The sequence below is a fragment of the Sceloporus undulatus genome, chromosome 3 (genome assembly GCF_019175285.1).
Source record: "Sceloporus undulatus isolate JIND9_A2432 ecotype Alabama chromosome 3, SceUnd_v1.1, whole genome shotgun sequence".
NCBI classification, from domain to species: Eukaryota; Metazoa; Chordata; class Lepidosauria; order Squamata; family Phrynosomatidae; genus Sceloporus; species Sceloporus undulatus.
The window spans coordinates 21213326-21232393 of record NC_056524.1 but is presented as its reverse complement, the minus strand read 5'-3'; the positions used below and the strand labels follow the sequence as shown (position 1 = coordinate 21232393).

At 41.3% G+C, this 19068-nt stretch overlaps 1 protein-coding gene across 2 annotated transcripts in view; it reads left to right on the top strand.

The window, feature by feature from the left end:
* The window catches only part of PGR (progesterone receptor), a 115488-nt gene that overhangs the window by 86779 nt on the left and 9641 nt on the right, over positions 1-19068 (top strand). For both annotated transcript variants that reach the window (XM_042457414.1, XM_042457413.1), the window contains exons 4-6: positions 9961-10266; positions 12034-12178; positions 18555-18685. In XM_042457414.1, the coding sequence (XP_042313348.1) occupies positions 9961-10266; positions 12034-12178; positions 18555-18685 (582 nt within the window). The remainder of the gene's footprint in view (positions 1-9960; positions 10267-12033; positions 12179-18554; positions 18686-19068) is intronic.

Sequence of the window (19068 nt, the reverse complement as noted above, 5' to 3'; positions counted from 1 at the left end):
GGAATGCCCAGCGAGCAGGGAAAAGAGGCTCCGAATGCCTTCCCTTGCTCCCTTCTTCCCAGGGCTCTTTCCTCCACCCCCTCCCCTCCGATGAGGGGAGGAAATGCCTTGCCCTTTGCCCACCCTCTGACCTAAAATCCCTCCCTCAATTTGCCTCGATCGTGATCGAGGCCAAGTTCTCATTCCCAGGACCCGGGGTTTTTAAAAAGAAATGGTATTTGCGCCGATTTCAAAAGACCTGCGCTAGGGGCCATTTACCACGGAACGGGTGTGCAAGCCCCAGATTCGCTTGTGTGAGATTCGGGGTGAGTAGGAACTTCACGTGATTGAATCGGTTTCAAAACCGATGTTTTTTGTAATGTGAATGAGCCCCTAGTCGAAGTTATTGAATGATTTAACTCACAGTTTTTCCATCTCTGACTCTGCAGAGACTTTCCCTCCACCTTCTACGGGAAATGAGAATCCTATGTGCATACATGCACACATCCAAAACAAAGGTACATGAAGAGAGCTTGGAAAAGAAGAGAGCTTTAAAAGATCTTATTTTGAGCAAGCAATCTTACATCAACAAAAGGGTATTGTCTATCCTTCCTTTCAGTGTTACTCAAAAGCAGCCTAAGTCCTATTCAGTTGAGGTTAGAATAAACACAAGGCCTAACAACATTAGCTGAACATTCCTGTTCCATTCACAAGGCAGAGGGTATTCTGGGTTCTGGATGTTCATGGGAAGCTAGGAGTCTGGACCTTTTTGTCCAGCCTGCAACCAAACTTCTCTAGGGAAGGTGAGACAGGAAGCATCTCCATCACCCCTCACCTCTCCATCAGTCCCAAAGTCAATCAGTCTCTTTGTGTCTCTCAATGCTTTGTAGCACCCTGGTTTGTTTAAACCCTCACTTGTAAGCATCTGGAAGCTTCTACACTTCTCTCCAAGCTGGTCAACTTCATTGGGCAATTGTCTCTTGTGATCTCTGTTGCTTCTCTGTGATAACCCAATAAATGTAACTTAAAACTATTGCATCATTAACCCTTTGTTGGCCTGGAAGAAAGACTGTACCCCTCAGATGCCTTGCCCAGATAAAAGAGATAACTGAAAGCCCATTATCACACCATGAGAGCCCACATGATTTGAGTTTTGGACTAGGGGTTTGGGAGACTAGGGTTCAAGAGACAATGGCAAACCCCTTCTTGCGAAGAAACAAATCTTGCATGGAACAAAAAACATGATAAGAACACCAGAAGTCGTGGGATCACCATAAGTCAGAAATGACTTGAAAGCACACAGCAACTACACAACCCCTTGTCCAATATTTCTGCAAATACCTCCCCCCCCCAAAAAAAAACTTTAAGGGAAGTGCTGAACTTGTTTTCCCAAACAACTCTCAAGAAGTCCTGAGCTTGCCTGAAGCCTTTTACAAAAATCTACCCCAAACAATGACATTAAGTGTTTGTGGAGTTTCTTTGTTTAATGGGGCATTTCTGCTCTCATTTACATTTGCAGCACTGTAATTAAGCATTCTTTGCTTGTAAATGGTGCATTCCTGCACTCCTTTCTTGTTCATAGGCACCAGGCCAGTCCTGTCATCATTTTTCCAAGTGTACAGTCCAAAGGATTGTCAAGGCAATTGTTCTGCTACTGATCTCAGACAATGCCTTTGCCCATGAGGTCACTTGCAGTTTCATGAGTGATCAAAGTCCCAAAATGAGGTGAACTCTTTTCACCCTCACAAAACTGATCAGGTCATAATTGCACATTATATTTAGTTTATTTCATTTTATTTATTATTCTGGGCCCTGTGACGCTTGAGATAGCGTCAAAGGTTTGCAAAATAGAAGGAGAACCTTGGATTCCACACTCTTTTACCCAGTCCAGCTGTTCATTATGGAGCATGCCAATCTTGTGCATGCACACCAAAACATGGAAACGTTACCTTTTGGTCTACAACTCCCACAGTTCACATTACTATGTTGTCTGGGAACTATAGTCCAGACAAGTAACTTTTCTAATCTCTGATTCATATACAACTTTCCATTCTTGTGAGGGATTTCTCAGTCTCTTCATCTGAAAGGGAAGGTTCACTTGCATCTTTTTGAAATTAAAGGAAAGGAATCCTCTTTGTAAGGAATAAATAGGAAAGTGGGGAGGCAGGGGATCTATTAGAAGCTTTAAGGCTGATTTTAGTTTTCTTGGATTTCAGTAAATCTCTTCAGTTATTATTGTTGTTTTTTACCTGCCTCTTCCTATGGATGAAGGTGGGAAACAATAACAAATAATACAGTGGACCCTTTGGAGAATTATTTTGTTATATGTCCGTGATGGCAAGCCTATGGCACGTGGCACGCGATGCCATTTCGCCAAGCATGGGGTGAGGGAGAAGGCAGAACGGGCCTCTCTGCCTTCGGAGGACACCTCTCCCCTGGCAAAGCCCCGGGGAAAGGAACAGGGACCACCGGCTTCCTCCTCCTCCTGCCCGCGGGGATTTGTCCAGCCAGAGGTGTCCTTCGGAGGACACCTCCAGCCTGGTGAAGCCCCGAGGAGAGGAGCAGGGGCCGCCGGCTTCCTCCTCCTCCTGCCCGCAGGGCTTTGCCAGGCTGGAGGTGTCCTTCAGAGGACACCTCCAGCCTAGCGAAGCCCTGAGGAGAGGAGCAGGGGCCACCAGCTTCCTCCTCCTCCGCGCGGGGCTTCGCCCAACCGGAGGTGTCCTTCGGAGGACACCTCCAGCCTGGCAAAGCCCCGAGGAGAGGAGCACGGCCTGTGGACCCTTTTCTCCTGCCCCCCACAGGCCCTTACTGGTCCCCAGCTGTCTCTGAGAGACAGCTGGAGGCCAAGGGAAGGGCAGGAGGAGCAGGCGTGCACTTGTCACCCCTCCCCCAATTTTCCCCGACTTCCAGCTATCTCTGAGAGACAGCTGGAGGCCTGGAAAGGGCGCGGGGGAAATCCCCGCCCCTGGGGGTGGAAGCCCCACCCCCAGAGGGTGGAAGCTCCATCCTTGGCACGGCGAACTAAAAAGGTTCGCCATCAGTGTTATATGTCAAACTATGATGAAAACACAAGTATTAATACAGGTAGTGTGTTATAAACCCACTTTCTCTGTTCATACCTCTCCTAATGAATTGGAATTTGTGAATACACCCCAATTCATGTGATGTGCAATTTATATAGAAGTTTATTATGCTGACCTAAGTGTACATGGAGCTCTAGATCAAGGATATTAGATGTATAAAGTACTTTATCTCGTCTCAACTATGGAAGAATATGCAGTATGTGCTGCATTTATAGTCATCATCATCATCATCATAACCTTTATTAGGCATCTCAAAAACATAATACACAATTAAAATTATAACTAAAATTATTTACATAGATACTTTAAAATTCCTTCCTTATACAAGTTATTCTATGCACTACAGCTGTTCAAATTGTACCAAATTTTTGTTGCCTCCATTAGAAAATTTGACATCAATCGTGTAATCTGCTCATTACAATCCTCCAATAAATGCACTAAAGTTATATCCATTACACAGTAATTCATTTCCATCAGTTTCATTATCAATTTCTTTCTCGGTTTTTGATACAATGGGCAAAGAAAGACAATATGTTGTAGGGTATCTGGGGATGCTTCACAAAAACATAAACGGTTAGCAAATGGAATTTTCATATATCTCCCCTTAGTAACACAAGACGGATGGATGTTCAGTCTTGCAAAGAGGAAGGCTTTCCTCGCAGCCTGAAGGGACAATGATTGGAAATACTTTGGTATCTCACCACAACAGGGGGGAATGCCAAATACAAAAGGGGAGCATACTCTGGGAGAGGAAGAATAAATTTTCTTATGTTCCCAACTCAAAAAGCAATCCTTAATTGTCTTGAAGCACTCCTGCTCCATCAATAGGAGTAGAGAGTCCAAATTTATAGTCTTTTTCTAGCTATGTGTGCTGTCTGCAGAATGAACCGTGACTCAGTTATAGTATGTGTGTCTTACACATGTTATGAAACCTCAGGTGCATATTTAATGAACCTGAGCAAGATATATTCTTGGACTGGAGAGATGCCTGGCTTAAGTGAGCCTGGAAAGAAGCAACCTGTAAAGATAGCGAAGGTTAACTGTGTGAGAATAGCAGGCCTAATTATGCAAAGGGCTCTTGCAGCACCTTTGAGACTTACTAAAAGAAAAAAGCTGGTAACATGAGCTTTTGTTGACTTGAGTCTACTTCCTCAGATGAATTGTGTCACCAGGAAAAGGCCTAACTCACTTGGAGCTTGCTTGCTTCTTATTCATTCTTTTTGAAATGTGCCTCTGTAGTCCTCCAGAATTGTTTTCCTATTGCTACCAGGCTGCATGGACCACCCATAATATGCTGGTATATTTTAATCAGGTCATTTTCACATGACAGTTGCAGATGTTAGGAGGTAGAGTTGGCCCTCTGTATTCAAAAATTCTACATTCACAGATTCAACCATCCAAAGCTTGAAAATATTTTAACCCTAAAAGCAAACTCTGATATTGCCATTTTATATAAGGGACACCATTTTACTGAACCATTACATATAATGAGCACCCACAGTTTTTGGTATCCGGGGGGACCTTGGAAGTTGTTTCTATATACAATAGTGTCACTAGGATTGACATCACCTGAAGCAGTAACTCATGGTGTTAAAATGATATCTTTTAATTACTATATCATATGCACAGCCTAAATGTATTTGCATGTACCTAGTTTCATGTTGTTAAAGTGAAAATTTGGTAAGATGTGATCTTTTTAAAGAAGATTTACAAATAATATTTTTATTAAAAATTAATTTTATTTTTTAACTTTAAACTTTTATTTTAAAAAACCCCCTGAGATATCTCCTTTCTTCTCCCACTGAGTCTCACCCTACTCACCCCATCTCCTCAAGCTCCAGCATTTTGAAGGGATGCAGGTAAATGCCGTAGCCCATTTCTGTCAAAAGGCAGATGTTTGGGGAGCCATGGTGCACACTCCACACCTTACTAGGGACACCCTTTCCCATACTGCAAATGAATCCTGGCTCTTGCTGAGTTGAAAAATACATTTTCCAACTTAAGCTTTTCTTCCTCTAGTCCAAAAGCTCCCTGGTTGAGATATATTATATAGAACTGTGATTTCATAGTACCTTATTAAATCCCCAAACCTGCTTATCCGTAGTTTTAATGGAAGGAAGCTAGAAATGGAATTGAATCCACTCTGTCACTTTACCTCATTCACCTAAAGAGCAGAATGTCAGCCTTCTTTATAGGAGTGTAACATTGAACAATCTTTACATCTGTCCCCATTTTCTAAGGAGACATGCATAGAATAATTAATAATGTACTATATAGGTATGCATGCAATTGCTCATACAAAGTCTGTGGTTGGACTGAAATGTTATATTTTAGGATTGTTGTTTTGTCTACGGCAATTATTTATTTCCCTCCATTTTTTCCTTTATTTGCAAAAATATTTTTTTAAAAACCCACAATCCAGACAAGTTACAATTAAGACAATGTAAAGCACTTATCAGTGCTGTTGGTTTTACCTGGGAATGATGTCATCACATATTTAGTTTTCTTTAAAATCATTGTCAGCATGCCTTAGAAATTTTTTAACATCTGCTGGGTTGTCTCCAGTGCTCCTTTTGTAATCTACTCTGCAAGAAGCTCTTTCATGTTTCCCTTTCACACAGCCTACAGCTGTCCTAGCAATGTCACATCCTAGAGCAAGAGGGTGCTTGAAAAGTTTTGTAGTTAGATTTATCAGCAGATGTTGCTTCAAATTCTTCATTGAAATCTTGATTTATCGCCTCTTCTTTCTTCTCTTAAGGTTGTGTAAACTCCTTCTGAAGTGCATGTAGAGCACTCGGTTTAGAAAACTACAGGGCAGAGTGACCTTGAAGGCAGAATCATGATATTTCTGTCAGGAAATAATAAACTGTCAAACATTTTTTCACCTGCTCATACACTGAGGCATTCTGAGAAGCTTGTCCACTTAGGATAAATTGCATGGTGCAACTTGGTATCTTCACTTCCAACTTTCTTCCAAACTCTTTACAGGAAAGGGGGAGGGAGAAATAAATATAAATCTAGAATTATGTATGTTTAATTTTGCAGACAATTATAACTGAGACACTTTATAAATCATCTTGTTGTCACCCCATCCTCCAGCAGCGCTAGTGAGGCTGACGCATCCCAACTGTTGCATACTGCAGAACTTGGAAATGGTTAACCTTTCCAGTTATTTCAGGGCATGTTTTTTGCCTTTGACACTGAGGAATAGGAAGGAATGAAATGTTCTTCAGCCATTTTGTGTTGGACTGCTGGACAATTGTAAAATGGTTTTTGCTTTAGAGGCTCTTTGGACAGGGAGGGGGAACAGTTCAAGTTCATGGAAGGTTAAAACATCATCCCAGGAATTTAGCATTTAAGTAGGAAAGTCAGAAACATAGCCTGTGAAATAAGGTCAGAGGGGAAGTGAATTTACAGGAAAGTCAAAAATTCAGCCCAGGAGTTTGGCAATAGAGAGAAACAGAAATATACCTAGAAGTGGTCTGCTGGATCAGACCAGCATTTGGTTTCCATGATGGCCAACTAGATGCCTATGGTCATGAGAGCAATTGCACTTTCCTTGTGTTCATCAGCAATGGGCACCCTGCCTCTAATACTGGAACTAATATGCAGTCATCATGACTAGTAACTACTGAAAGCCTTAGACATATTCTTGTCTAAGCATCCCATTGCAACTTTTCTAAATGGTTGGAGGAGGGAGTGAAGATTTTATATAAGTGAATCTGAAATATTGTGTAGGGAGATTTGAAGGAAGAGCCAGCATGGCATAGTGGTTTGGACATTGGATTAGAACTCTTAAGAACTACATGAAACCGCTGGGAGAGATCATCCGGAGACATGGGGCGCGGGGTTATCAGTATGCTGATGACACCCAAATTATTTTCTCTATGTCTCCGACTGATGCAGTGACCAGGGATGGCGTCTCTCCTCTCGTGGCCTGTCTAGAGTCAGTAATGGGCTGGATGAGGAATAAACCGACTCAAATTGAATCCAGAGAAAACGGAGGTACTAGTGATAGGTTCTCCTGGTCCAGGAATGGCGGTGGTTCCACCTGTCCTGAATGGGGTCACGCTCCCTGTGAAGGACTCCGTGCGCAGTCTGGGGGTGCTTCTTGACTCGTCGCTTCACCTGACAGCTCAAGTGAATGCGACGGTCAAGAGCACCTGTTATCAGCTTCGGCTTATTCGCCAGCTGCGCCCATACCTGGCCCAGAGGGACCTAGAAACTGTTGTACATGCTCTGGTAACTTCGAGACTGGATTTCTGCAATGTACTCTACATGGGGCAACCCTTATACCAAACTCGGAAGCTGCAAATGGTGCAGAACATGGCAGCCCGGCTGGTCACTGGTGCTCCCAGGACCAGCCATATAACACCGGTTTTGAAAGACCTCCATTGGCTGCCCATTCGCTTCCGAGCTCAATATAAGGTGTTGGTAATTACCTATAAAGCCCTAAATGGCTTGGGCCCAGGATACCTAAAGGACCGCCTCTCCCCATATATTCCGCCTCGCACCCTCAGAACGTCTGGGCAGCAATTACTAAAGGTGCCTGGGGCTAGGTTAGCCTCCACCACACGGAGGACATTCTCCACGGCTGCCCCAGCCCTTTGGAACACGCTGCCCACCGAGCTCCGCTCGTCCACCACCCTGGCCCAATTTAGGAAGGACCTTAAAACCTTCCTATTCCAACAGGCATTCCCCGATTAAAGATCCTGTGGGCCTCCCTCCTCTTCCGTGGCCAAGAGGTTGGGCTATGGGGCTTTTTGCTTGTTTTTAATTATTGTTGTATATGTATTTTTAATTCTTTTTGTCTTTATGTTGTTATATGATCGTATTTTAACCCCTGTTGTAAGCTGCCCTGATTATAAGAAGGGCGGGATATAAATAAAACTTTTATTATTATTATTTAACTAGAGTTCAATTCCCCGTTTGGCCATGAAACTCACCTTGGGCAAGTCACATGCTCTCAGCCTTGGGGAAGGCAATGGCACACCTCCTCTGAACATGATCTTAGGATCGGTATAAGTCAGAAATGATTTGAAAGCACACAACACAACAAACAGATTTGAAGAGTTGGCAACAAGGAAGGAAGAAATGAGAATGGGAGGGCCATACATGAAATTCAAGCACTGCTGCAAAAAAATAAGAAAAAAAGGGCATGGAGTCTGGATATAGTCTAGAGAAGATGAATTGAGAAAGCACTGGCTGGTGTGGGGAAGATGTCTAGGAGTTGTTTAGCTAAATGTATGTATTCCTGTTTCTTTTTATTTGATCTTCTGTTTAAACTGTTCAAACTGAAATATCTTTGGAGAAACTAATTGACATGCTGTGGTGGTTGTGGTGGTGTGCCTTCCTGACATAGCAGTCTTAAGGCAAACCTATCACGGGATTTTCTTAACAAGATTTATTTATTTATTTATTTATTTGTATGATGTCTTTCTCTCCGAAGGGACCCAAAGCAGCTCACTGGTAAAAAGCATATCAAAAACCATTACAATAAAAACATAAAACATTTAAAATAATCTAAAAACCATATAAAACCGCGTAAAAATATACAAAAGCTAGATTTGTTCAGAAGGGCTTTACCATTGCCTTTCTCTGAGACAGAAGGAATATGACTTGCCCAAGGTCATCTATGGGTTTCCATGGCTGAGCAGGGATTCTAACCCTGGTCTCTAGAGCTAGAGTCCAGTGCTCAAGCCACATTACCATAGATATGTTGCATTACCGTATTTTTATGCAAAAGCAAAATTTGCCTTAGAATAACTTTGTCAGAGGCCTCAGTCCCTTCACATCTACGTGCCATACCACACTACATAAGGCAGAGACCTGGCTAGGCTACGAACTAAGCAGCAGGGGTTGAGGAATAGTTTAGTGGAGGCAGCCAAGAAATAAGACATCCACTTGATGACATCAGTGAGCACCAAGAAGCAGTATGCAGTGATGGCTGGCAGCTTCCCTAGGGTGGTGAATCTACTTCTGGTTTCAGTCCAAACTTTCAAAGACCTGTCCAAAGTGCTGAATCCCACCTGTTCATCAGTTCAGCAGCTTAGGCAGAACCTTTAAAGCTTAGACTAAAATCCACAGATGGTCCACTGACTCAATTTCATGGGAGCCACAAGCCACCAATAGCAGAATAGTGGAGGTTACAGGCTATTCAGTCACATATTCAACCAGCAAGGTGCTGTATCACTGGGAGTGTGCACAGCTCAGTAGAGTTTGCAAGCAGAAGGTCCATATCTCAGTAGTATTTGTATACAATCTGGCATCTTGTTAATGACATATGCAAATGCAATCCCACTTGGTGCTTGCCTATGTACTTTTATTTATTGTTGAAGGGTCTGATATTCTCTTCCTCCCTCAAATAGTCAAATTCCCCCCAAATTCTGATTGCATCCTCCCTCAACAGCAGTTCAATTGCTGTGGAGAATAGATAGGATTGGTGAAGTGTCTGGCTATCTTCCATACATTGTATTGTTCCCATAGCCAGGTACAGACTGGTGACATCATGTGCTAAGATCTCTGGAGGACCCCAGGAGATCTTGGTGGAAGATACCCTGAAGAAACCAGATGCTTCTCACACTTTCCACCAGCCATGGAAGAGCTATTGAGGGGACTATCCAAATGACATAGTAAACCCTGGAGTTTGTGACAGGGAGACTGTAACAAAGTTCCACATTCAAGTGTTACACTACACACAACCATATAGGATCTTAACCAGAAGGCCCTAGTGTCAACCTCAGTTTCTTGAAGCAAGGCTAGGAGAGATTCCTGGCTGAGTTGCTGGTAGGTTGCTCCCAGTCAATGGACCAAAGGTCTGACATGGTGTAAGGCATTTTTTTTTTTTTTGCTCTATGCATATGTCTCTCTTAGCTGTCATCGTATTGTTGGATTGCAGGTCGGAAGTTCAAGAAGTTTAACAAGGTCAAAGTTCTGAGAGCGTTAGATGTCGTCGCACTCCAGCAGCCGGCAACTCTCCCTAATGAAAGCCAAGCGCTGGCACAGAGGCTCTCTTTCTCTCCAAGTCAAGACATCCAGTTTATCCCTCCACTTATCAGTGTCTTACAAGGCATCGAGCCAGAAGTTGTCTACGCAGGCTATGACAACACGCAACCAGAAACTCCAAGTGCTTTGATGACCAGCCTTAATCAGCTGTGTGAGAGGCAGCTCCTTTGTGTAGTCAAGTGGTCCAAGTCATTACCAGGTAATAAGATCATTTCATTAGGGTAATGATGTTGTTGTGGTCTGCTCTGGTCAGACTTAACCTGGAAAACTGTGTCCTGTTTTGAACACCACAGGGTAGGATGGACAAACCAGAGGGTGTCCAAAGGATGATGACAAAACAAGCAAGGGCCCTGGAGACAGAGCTTGGTGTTTTGTTTATTTTAGAACTCCCTTGTTGGGACAGAAAAAAAAATCACATATACAAATATAAGATGGGTAACATTTGATGCCACAGCTGTGTATTTTGCAGATTTAATTACTGATTTACATGTTGTGAAAAGACAACTTGAGGAATACTTTTCTTGGAGAGAAAACTGCCCCCATTTGTTAATAATTTATCATCTGTGTGTAATAGCCCATTAAGTTTGAAGATAAGTTGGAAGGGTGTGTGAAAATGCTCTAGTAATCACAAGCTTAACATGAGTCCATAGTGAGATGCAGTGGTGTAAAAAAAGAAAAAAGAAACAAAGAAAGTGGAGTCTTGGGATAGTCTCCAGACATAATGTTGTTAATTGCTATCAAGTGATTTCAATTTATGGTTATGTTGGCTTAGATTTAACAACTTTATTCTGCTTTAGTCAGATTTCACCTGCAAGACTGTGTTCAGTTCTGGATACCTCAGTTTAAGAATCCCTCAACTAATGTCTTCTAGTAGCCAGCATTGCTAGGGGATTCTGGGAAACATAGTCCAAAATTAATTTTCCAAACCTTATTTGTAGACTGCATTTATGAGAATGAAATGGGGACCATTATCTCGATGCCAGAGACTTTTCCTTGCTTCTCTGAAGGTGTCCTGATAAGGGTGGCCAAGATGATCCAGCCAGTTATGGAACCAACTGATGATGTTTCCATCTATTCCATATTTATTCTGTTTGCTAATCCAAATATCGTGGGGGACCTTATGGAACACACCACAAATTCCAGAATCCCATAAAATAGAGTCATGATAGTTCAAGTGGTAGCAAGCTGCTATAAAGGTATAGAATAGTTTTATACTCTTTGTGTATGTACGCATATAGATATACAGACTACAGCCTGTAGTTTGGACTCTCTTGAGGATAATCGCTACCAGGTGTATTAAGATGACCACCTGCACTTCAGAGTTTACCACTGTACAACAACTGTTAGAGAAAGATAAGAACAGTGTAGTTGATCCTGGTTTATCTGCCATGTATCTGTTACTGGAATCCTGGCATTTGCAGTTGTGTGAAACATTTAGAATTCTCTTCTCAAGGGCTCTAATTTGGTGAGGTGCTGAACTACATTAGTCCTGAATAGATCTCTGGCAGAGAATTTTGAGTATGGCATGAAACTACAATTTAGTTTCTGGATTTTGTAGGATGCAGCCTTGTCAGTTAAAGTGGGATCAAAGGCTACAGAAATAATGCACTTTGACCGCTTTAACTGCCATGGCTCAGTGCTATGGAATTCTGGAATTTGTAGTTTTGTGATATATTTAATCTTTTCTGTCAGATAGCTCTGGTTCCACAACACACTATAAATCTCAGGATTCCATAGCATTGAGCCTTGGCAGTTACAGTGGTGTTAAACAGCATTATTTCTACAGTGCAAAGGCAGCACATGTGGTACAACTATGTAGAGTGAAGGACACCTTACTTACTGAATGCATGCAGACAGAGCTGCACAGAGATGAATCCAACCCACCCACCATATATATTAATCCAAAAGTGTTGTAAATTCTTATCCCACATCATCTCTCAATCTCTTTCTGTTGTCTGGTTTCCAGGATTCCGGAATTTACATATTGACGATCAGATAACCCTTATCCAGTATTCATGGATGAGCCTAATGGTGTTCGCCATGGGATGGAGGTCTTATAAGCATGTCAGTGGTCAGATGCTCTATTTTGCACCAGATTTAATACTGAATGAGTAAGTAGAGGTTTATTTTTTCCATCCATCCATCCATCCATCCATCCATCCATCCATCCATCCATCCATCTCTTATCTACATACTCGCTAGATGTGACACAGATGAAATTATACTGACTACCTAAATGATCGTTTAAAACTTCAGTATTGTCATGGAAGTAACTAATTCTTTAGCCTACTCTGGTACCTTACTGAGAAACAAACTAAGCATAGAACCACATTACACAATTGTAATGCTTTATTTGCCATGGTTCCATCCATGGGATTTGTAGATTCACAAGGTACAGTGCACCCTTATTTTACACAAGGAACCCCATTTAAATGAATGGGGCTTGTGCATGCGGCGGCGCGCACCCCATTCATCCCTATGGGATGCGCTGCCCCTTTTCCCTGCGTGGCTTTTAGCGTATGCTAAAAGCCGTGTAAAGCACGCCCACGTATGACGCGGGCGCACTGTACTCAAAAATTGTCTGTCAGAGAGCCCTAGTGCTGTAGTTCAGGGGAGGGCATCTCATCCAGTTGCAAATCCAATCTGTAAAATGGAATCATGGCAATTAAAGTGGCAACTGGCTGTTAAATTTTGGCAGTGTGGATGCATCCTAAGACAATTCACATCATCAATAACATTATTTGGAGAATAGAAAGTGGGTAGCTTAATTAACTCGACTGTTTGCTGTTTGATTAGTCGAAGTCCTGAGAAGTAAGAAGGAGCTACATATTTAGTTGGAAAAACTACTGTATATACTCATGTATAAGTCTAGAAATTTACTGGTAGGTCAAAAAATTGATCCAAGAAAACTGACTCGACTTATCCATGGGTCAATGTAAGTATTGTATCTTAACTCTTATTTAAAAGAAAAAAAATCTCCTGATAAAGCAAGAGTATAACATGTGAAGCACCGACCCCCTATACTCTCTCATCCATTCAGTCTTAAGAGTAAGCACAAAGAGTTGTGTTTTCTGGAATTTTCTAAGTTCTTTGACATTGTTTCACTTTGTTTCATCCTTTAGATCCTTTGTTATATGCCCCTAAGTTTTACCCTCGACTTATGCATAGGTCATAGCAAAATCCATAATTTTAGCCTCAAAACTTGCCCTCGACTTATACATGAGGTTGACTTATAGTTGAGTATATACGGTATATCTGTTTGGCCCTTTGACTTCTCAGTGGTATTTTTTTTTTACTGTTTTGGCCAATTAGCCTTATTTCCATAGGGGACCACAAACTAAAGAGTGCCTTTCTGCTACTACAAGTGGCAGGGAGACTTTTAATATATTTAAAACACAACAATGCAAGGAACAAACAATGTCCGAGATAGGGTTTAGTCCCACTCTTAAAACATTCTTCTGGTAATTAGAAAATATCTGATGTGCCCTTCAATATGTTATAAATTCACTCTAAGCCCAACATTTGGTAATATGCAAATTTGCTTAATCTGCTAGAAAACTAATAGTCAGTTAAGGCTACTATTCATGTCATACCTGGCAGTAAGTCTAACTGTGGGGCTTATTTCTGAGTACTCATGTATAGATTTGCACTTTAAAAGGCATGTGGTTAAGCAAATAAAGATTCTTCAATCTCTGAGCAGCCCACATAACAATTTTGCAAAGTCATGGCACTTCTGATCCTTTGAGGAGATTGATGCTTGTTGTTGTGCAGTAGGCTTGCAGAAAGTGCTGGCCCATCTGTTTAATTTTTGCTCAGAGATCAGGACAGGGAAAGGCAATATTTACTACCAACAAAACTTGATCTTGGAACCAAAGTGACTTGGACAAAAAGCAAGGTTGTGTTGGTTTCTTATTCTTTTTTCCAGCTCCATCCATCTCGTAACAATAGAAGAACTGGGAAGGAGTTGGCATCTGTTCAATTGTCCTTGAGCAAATCTCTCTGAAATACAGTTAGAGCCATTAATTAATTAATTATCTTATTTTCTGCCTTTCTCCCAATATAGGGACTCAAGCCAACTTGCAGGCTGTTGTAGTTGTGTACCTTCAAGTTGTTTCTACCTTATGGTGACCCTATCACAGGGTTTTTGTGCCAAAATTTGTTCACAGGGGGTTTGCTTTACCTTTGCCTGAGGCTGAGAGTGTGTGACTTGTCCAAGGTTGCCCAATCGATTTCTATGACTTAGTTAGATTCAAACCTTTGTCTCCAAAGTCATAGTCCAGTGCTCAAACCACTACACCATGCTGGCCCAACTTGCGTAGACACATTGGCTCAGTTGAAATATGGTCAGTTTTGACAGAACAATTTTCCATTGAGTTAGAAGGGTCTAGTTGGGGTTGAATGCATGTTTGTTCCTCTGTCAGTATATCTGGGGGATTGGACTGAGGGGGGTGTATCATTATTGAAGGAATAGACTACTTGCAGACTGAGGAGAAGCTCTCATTGGCTGGAATAACCAAGTATTCCAGCAGTGCCTACTGGAATAAAAAGGGCACAGTGGCAGCTAGGGAAGGGGGAAAAATCTTGTCCATCGCCATACAGAGAGGGAGAACTACTTCCTACTGATCTGCTAATTTTCTCAATGCCTGTCATGTAGGTGGACTTTTGAAGCTAAAGGCATTCTAGGAGGGCTATCTTGACTTGTGAAAGTTAGCTGTACTCCATCAGCAAATGGACCAATACACTGGAGTACCAAAAGGATTGTGGATAAGCTAGCAGCAGTATTGGTGCCTAGCAATGGTATAGCACTTCTAGGTGTTTTAAGAAGGGATGCAATTATTCATTAAGTTTCTTCTTGAAAGAAGCAATGAGTAATTTCAGCAATGTTTTTCCTGCTGCAAGAAACTCTTTAAAAAAGCATACAGTTTTTGAAGCTTATTAGCAATTTGGGGTTTGTTCTGTGCAAAATTTACACCTAGTTGTTTTCCATGGCAAATAGCATTTTTCTAAACAGGAAACAGCACTTTCTGCATAGAAAATATTAGTCTTGTGTAGAAATATTATTTTTGAAACAGAAAATGCTGTTTTCTATATAAATCACCCATCTGCTAATCACTCACCTGTTGAATGAGTACCCAATTGAAGCATTTTCTGCACAGGAAACAGCTTTTTCTGTGCAGGAAATAATATTTCCATGTTTTAAAAAATAGCATTTTCTATTTAGAAATTGCTGCAAATTTTGCGTAGAATAAGTCCATTGCTTTCAAAATAAAACTAAGAATTATCTAACTAAAGCTTATCAGAAACCTAAGAATAACACAACAAAGAAGCTTTCAATGGAACGCCATCCCTGGCCATTGTGTAACTTTAGGATATCCTTCCTCAGTAACCAAATGAAAACAAAATGACTGAGCTAGAAGGCTGTTGGTGTCATACACCTGTGTACATTCCCTTACACAGGTGGTTGTACTATTTTGGCTATTATGCAATGGACATAGTTCCATTCATAATTGTTTAAGCAGAGTTCCACAAGTGTAAATTATAAAATATAAACAATATTTTTGAAAAGTGTCAGTCTCATCCCAGAAACCTGCAGCTATAGAACATGCATTGATGACTACAGTGGTACCTCGGGATACGAAATACCCAGGTTACGAAATTTTCGGGATACGAAAATATCCCATAGGAAAACATTGTTCCGGGTTACGAATGTTTTTTCGGGTTACGAAAAAACTTTTGGTGCTTTTTTCGGCTTTTTCGCACGGAATCGCGGCTTTTCCCCATTAGCGCCTATGGCAATTCGGCTTACGAAGGCTTTTCGGGTTACGAACGGTGCCACGGAACGAATTAATTTCGTAACCCGAGGCACCACTGTACTCTGTGAGCATGGTTTTCCAACCAATTATGGATCCATTGGCAGTATTCCCATCTATTCCACATTTAATCAGTTTGCTAATCAAAATGTTATGTGAAATCTTAAATGCTTTGCTGAAATCCAGATGAATGGCATCCGCAGCATGTCCACCATCTACTAAACTAGTGGCCCTATCATTAAAGGACAGAAGGTTATTTGAGAGAATTTGTTCTTGACAAACTCATACTGGCCCCTGTTGATCACTGCATTATTATCAAGATACTTGCAGACAGATTCCTGTATAATCTGTTTTAATTTTTTTTGTGGTTTTGAGGTTAAGCTGATTGGCCTGTAGTTTTCTGGATCTTCTTTTTTGCCTTTTTTGAAGAGAGATGCAATGTCTATCCAGTTCTCTGGCACCTCACCCATTCTCTGAAGCATCTAAAAACAATGGCAGGTAACTATGGAGGACTACAGGAAGTTCCTTCAGTACTCTGGGATGCTGTTTGACTGGCCCCGTAAATTTGAACTCATTTTGTTAGGTAATTCCTGGTTAATTTCTTGTCAATCCCTATTTGCAATTACATCCTTTGCCAAGGTGCCTGCTGCTGCATAGAACCACACAGTTCTTTGTCCAAGGGAAATTGAAGCAAAATAGATATTTAATAGTTCTGTATTTTCATTATATGTTAGCATTTTATCTTTGTTACTGAACATCAGCCCCATGTCTCCTTGGTCGTTCTCTTGTCATGAATGTGTCAGGGTAAAAAACTTTGTTCTGCCCTGCTTGCCTTACCAGTAAGCTCATTCTGAACTTTATCTTTCTTTATACTATTCGTGCTAGTTTAGGCTACACATACATATTTTATAAACGCTCATGTTTTCTTTTCACCTCCTCTTTGAGTTTTCTGTGCAGCCACATTGGATTTTTCAGATGTTTTCCATTTTTCTTCTTCCATGGAATTGTTTGTGATTGTGGTTTTTGTAATTCCTTCTTTGGGAACTCCCACCCTTTCTGAGTGTCTTTTTGCTTTAGCATTTCTAGGCATGGGATTCCACCTACTATTGCCCTGAACTTGTTAAAATTAGCTTATAAATAATTTTCATGGGAACCTCAGGAATTTGATGGGGTTTTCATAGGGTTAGAACAGCATAAAACCAACTTCTGTGAGGAAGGATTTCTATAAATGTGATGCTGTCGCTGAAATGACAGCCTGGTCTTTTCATGACAGAAATGAAATGAAACAAAGTAGTTGTGTGTCTATGTATGTATGTATGTATTTTTATATCACAGTTTTTGCTTAATATGGTGCTCAAAGCAGCTTATAGAATAGAATGAAACAAAAGATAGTTAAAAGGCAATTCTGTTTTTTTTTTTTTCCCCTGAAAAAGCACAAAAACTTAAAACACAATTCAGAGAGTACTTCAGCAAGTTCCTTCAGTACTCTGGGATGCAGTAACTTTAAAAATTCCACTAGTTTGTTATTGAGCCAGTGTGGCGTAGTGGTTTGAGCATTGAACTACAGCTCTGGAGAACAGAATTCAGTTCCCTGTTCAGCTATAGAAACTCACTGGGTGACCTTCACAAGCCATACACTCACAGCTAAATAAAATCCTGTGATAGGCTTGCCTTAGTGTCACCTAAATCAGAAACAACTTGAAGGCACACAACAACAGCAAGAATAGTTGTTATAGTTGTGCACTTTCAAGTGATTTCTGACTTACGGTGACCCTAAGGCGAACCTGTCATGGGAAGATTATTTCTGGGGAGATTTGTCATTGCCTTCCCCTGAGGCTGAGAAGAGGGTGACTTGACGAAGGTTACCCAGTGGATTTCCATAGCTGAGTGGGGTTTTGAACTCTGATCTCTCAAAGACCTAGTTCAGCACTCAAACCACTGCACCCCACTGGCTCATACCACTAATTTTGAACAGCATAAATGCATTTTAAAAACATAATAATCAAAATACAAGTATAGCACACACATATCCATATTTAAAAAAATCTTCTGCATATTCAATCAACAAAAGCATCCTTCAAAAAACATTCTTTGTGGTTTTCCACCTTAGCCTCTTATCCAGTAAAACTTGAAAGATGGATTTTAAATGAAACTCTGCATCAGTGACAGATTTCTTGTTGTTTAGTAAGTAGGGCCAGCTGGTGGATCAGTTGCCAGAGAGATGGTGAGATTATTTTTGATTTGTATAACAGGTTGTCCTCAGTTGCTCTGAGTTGCACAGGAGATCTCCTATTGCTAGACCCCATCCTGACAGAGATTCAGCACTGGGAGATCTCCCATACAACTTGGAGCAGATTGAAGAAAAACTTGTTAAAAATAGCTTAAAAATAATTTTAATGGCAACCTCATGGATTTGATGGCACTTTCATAGGGTTAGAACAGCATAAAACCAACTTCTGTGAGGAAGGATTTCCATAAATGTGATGCTGCAGAGAATGGCATCACTGCCCCCAGAGCAATGGATTCTTGGTCACCTCTGAAATGAAGAATATAGTGATCTTATTCCCACCTGGTCTTCCAATATAGGTAAAGAACTACAGACCTGTGTGTTTTTGTATGCACCTGTGTGTATGCCCATATGTTTGAAATAGTTTTTGTCTTTCTTTTTGGGGGTAAGACAGAGGATGAAAGAATCATCTTTCTATTCACTGTGCCTGTCCATGTGGCAAATCCCGCAGGAGTTTGTCAAGCTACAAGTCAGCAGTGAAGAATTCCTCTGCATGAAAGCCTTGCTGCTCCTCAGTACAGGTAAGACATACTTGCTCTTCTTCTTTCTCTTTGTACAAATATTTGTACAATTCCCTTATGTTTGATCTTGGGTGAAGACAGGAGCCTTGAGTTTGCAATACCTCCAGCAGGACATGCCACTCCATGGAAGATCGCATGCTTTTCGTGCAGAAGTTCCCAAATTCATTTTGTGGCATTTCCAGATTGAAAAATATAGGAGCAGATAATGAGAAAGATTAGTTGCCTGAGAGGGCCTGGAATGCAATTGTAATTCTGTTTTGCTGAGGTTTGGGCTTCCAAGGTAAGGTGGAGCAGTCCAACAGTGCCAGGTTGAAGCAATCTGATTAACCCAGGGTCAGCTCTCTGGGTGGCTCCCAGTGGACCCTGGAATGTTGTCTTAACAC